At 50.3% G+C, this 2,954-nt stretch overlaps 1 protein-coding gene across 1 annotated transcript; it reads left to right on the top strand.

Moving 5' to 3' along the window:
* Positions 1 to 1,128: 1,128 nt before the first annotated feature.
* Positions 1,129 to 2,794, top strand: LOC104160441 (C-type lectin domain family 2 member D-like). The gene is made up of 5 exons (XM_009698565.1): positions 1,129 to 1,162; positions 1,611 to 1,703; positions 1,835 to 1,989; positions 2,109 to 2,221; positions 2,641 to 2,794. The coding sequence occupies exons 1-5, from the start codon at positions 1,129 to 1,131 to the stop codon at positions 2,792 to 2,794; spliced, it is 549 nt and encodes a 182-aa protein (XP_009696867.1).
* Positions 2,795 to 2,954: the final 160 nt, after the last annotated feature.

Genomic DNA, 2,954 nt, shown 5'->3' with positions numbered 1-2,954 from the left:
GCTGAATTCTTTAACCCTTTGGTATCAAGGGTTCTAGATATAGTTTTAGTAAATATAGAAGCTCTTTGCTAGAGGAGCTGCAGCTGTCGGTGACTTCAAGGGCTTGTTGACAACAGCAACCACAGTTTCTTGTTCTGTTTCTCTGCTGTTTTCTTATAAATGTGAATGTTCTACAAATAGCTCTTGTGGGACTGGTTTTGCTTCTCTCAGTCTGTTCGTGCTTTACCATGGCCTTTGGGAAAAGTCTGTGTCCAGGGAAAGATCAAAAGCCAAAAGAATTTAGAAAAACAGTTGGCAAGAGCCATGTAGAAAAATATGCAGTTGTGGGAGGTTTTGAGGACAATAATTCAGAGAGAACGCAGGCTGGGATGTGGAAAAAGGAGCTTTGAGGTATATAACAGATTTCGAAAAAAGTGCTTACCTCGTCAAGCAAGCTCTGAGGTTCTCGGGGGCGGATTATGAGCTTTTTGTCTTTTTATTTTAGTGACCAGAGGAGCATCCTGTCAAAGCCCCGGGACAGAGAAGGACTCGGCTGCTCCCTGGTGCCGTGCTGCAATCTCGGGGTGTTCTTGACCCCGCTCACCTTGGTTTTGGTGGAATGGAGGGATGAGCTTGTCCCCGGAGAGTGCTGCAGGGATGGCAGAAGCTGTTCATGACACGGGTACGGAAGCACCATCCCCTTTCGTAGAGGCTTTAGGAGCCGGCCCGCCTAGGATGGGGAGATGAGGGGGTGGTTTCTGTGCTTTAGGCTGCAGGCCGTGGCTCGGATGGGTTTGATGAGGGTCCTGGAGTGGGGATTGGAGCAGAAAACAGCTTGCAGGCAAAGAAGTGGGGAAGTAATTGAGACAGCACCTCTCCAGGGCAAACAGAGCTGTCAGAAACCCACAGAATCAGGGCTGACTTGGGAAAACAAAGCAAGTCCTGTTTTCTTTGGAGGAAATAATATTTTCCTTCCTGCCATGTATGTAAACCAGATGAAGGGGAAGTGCTGCTTGTTCCCTTGATTGTCGTGGGGGGAAAATACTGAAGGTCAGGCATGTCCTACTGAGTACTGTCACGGCATTAGCAGTAATTCACTTTGCATGGGCTTGCTGCTTTTGCACAGGCGAAGACTCGACTGCTGTAATGATGCCGTCGCAACAGAGAGCGGAGGAAGGGACCAGTAAGCACCAGTCTTGTTTCGCAGATGTTGTTTCAGAGGTTGTGGCTGGGCTTAGAGTGACATGGGCAGCTAAAATTTAATTAAAACAACTGGGGTGAGGGGGAGGAGGAGGATGTAAGAAAGGTAAAGCTGTTTGCAAGCTGCTGGAGGTGCAGGGCAGCCCAAGCTGTGGCTCTGGGGGATGGTGCCCATCTCTTGTGGTTGAGGGTGGGTGGAGAGGATGCAGCGAGGTCAGGCAGCCCTAAAAATCCTTGGAGGCTGATGAAAGCATGGGGATGCACCCCTTGAACTGAACCTGTACCCCACTCTGGCCCCCCCCATGCTCTGCAGCTGTATTTAAAGGTGTTGAAGGCACCCGTGGGGGGAATACAAGAGCTGCGGGGAGCTTGGGCTGCTCTTTGTGCCATGGGTTTGCTGGCTGTACCTCTTGCATGCTATTTGTCCCCAGATTTTAGCCTCAAGTGCATTAAAGATAAAAAGGTCCCCATCGGGGTCACGGTGGTCATAGCAGTGTTGCTTCTCACCATCATCGCGCTGGCAGGTAAGTGGCTGAGGATGGAGGTGCTCACCACCAAAGTCTTCTCCTCCCCTGAAGAACACTCTCCCGTGTAAGTCACCAGGATGTGTTCTGCTTATTTCCAGCTAAGAAATGCCCGTCCTGCCCATCCTGCCCCTCTCCCATCCTTCCCAGCTGCCATGAAAAGGGGATTGGGTACAGGGAGAAGTGCTTTTACTTCATGGAGAATGAAATGGACTGGAACAGCAGTCAGAACTCTTGCCTTTCTCTCGGAGCCCACCTGGCCACCATCGACACCCAGGAGGAGCTGGTAAATGAGAAATCCCCCAGGAACTGGTGTGTCAGTGGCTTTTGGGAAGCAGATTTGGGATTTGCCGGAGGGCGTAACGTGAAGGTACATATGATGCTTGCTTTCCCCCCCTCCTCTAGGATTTCCTCTTGCGCTATGGGATTTCCTTGCACTACTGGATCGGTCTCCGAAGGGAAGGCTCTGGACCTTGGCAGTGGTTCAACAGGCCAACCGACAAGGGGTTCTACAACCCGTACGTCCTGTCTTTTGGAGAACGTAACCATGTCCTGGGCTGAGATGGGTTAGGGATTGAATGCAAGAAGGCACACATAGATACAAATTTAATGAGGTGGGAGCAATTAAACACCACATTTCTTGCTTGAGCTAAAGCACTTGGACCACAGTCCGTGGATTTGTGTGATGCGGATGCTGGCAGAGGGTTGAGGGCATCCCTGGATGAACCCCCCTGAGACCAAGCAACTGAAAACAGTCCCTCCTTTGTGGAGTGGGAGGCAGTTTTTGTTCTGTGTGGGGCGAGTTGTTTGCTGGGAAGGGTGGTCCCTGCTCCTTGCAGCATTGTTAACCCCTAAGGGAGAAGCTCAGCCACTGACCTACGGCTGACAACAACCCGTTTTGCTTCCCTTTGAGTTTTCCTTCTGCTGTTTGGTGCAGGTTCCCCGTCAAGGGCAATGGACAATGCGCCTATATCAATGAGGATGGAATCAGCAGCGACTGGTGCTCCCAGATGAAATACTCTGTCTGCAGCCACCTGCAAAAGCACCCCAGCGGGATTCAGAAGGATTCAGAAATTCTGAATTTCACCTGAAATTTCCTCCTTGTCAGAGGAGATCAACCACAAGCTGCTATTAACCCTAAACAACATGCTAGTGACGCTCCCGTTGGTATTTATTTATTTCAGTTTTAGCTTACAAAAGTAGAAACTCCTCAGAATGATGAGTGGATGAGGGAAGGGCTGTAGATGTGGT

The sequence above is a fragment of the Cariama cristata genome, unplaced genomic scaffold (genome assembly GCF_000690535.1).
Source record: "Cariama cristata isolate BGI_N322 unplaced genomic scaffold, ASM69053v1 scaffold9014, whole genome shotgun sequence".
In the NCBI taxonomy this organism is placed as follows: domain Eukaryota; kingdom Metazoa; phylum Chordata; class Aves; order Cariamiformes; family Cariamidae; genus Cariama; species Cariama cristata.
The sequence above is the reverse complement of the archived record's forward strand: the minus strand, read 5'-3'. Positions and strand labels throughout refer to the sequence as shown.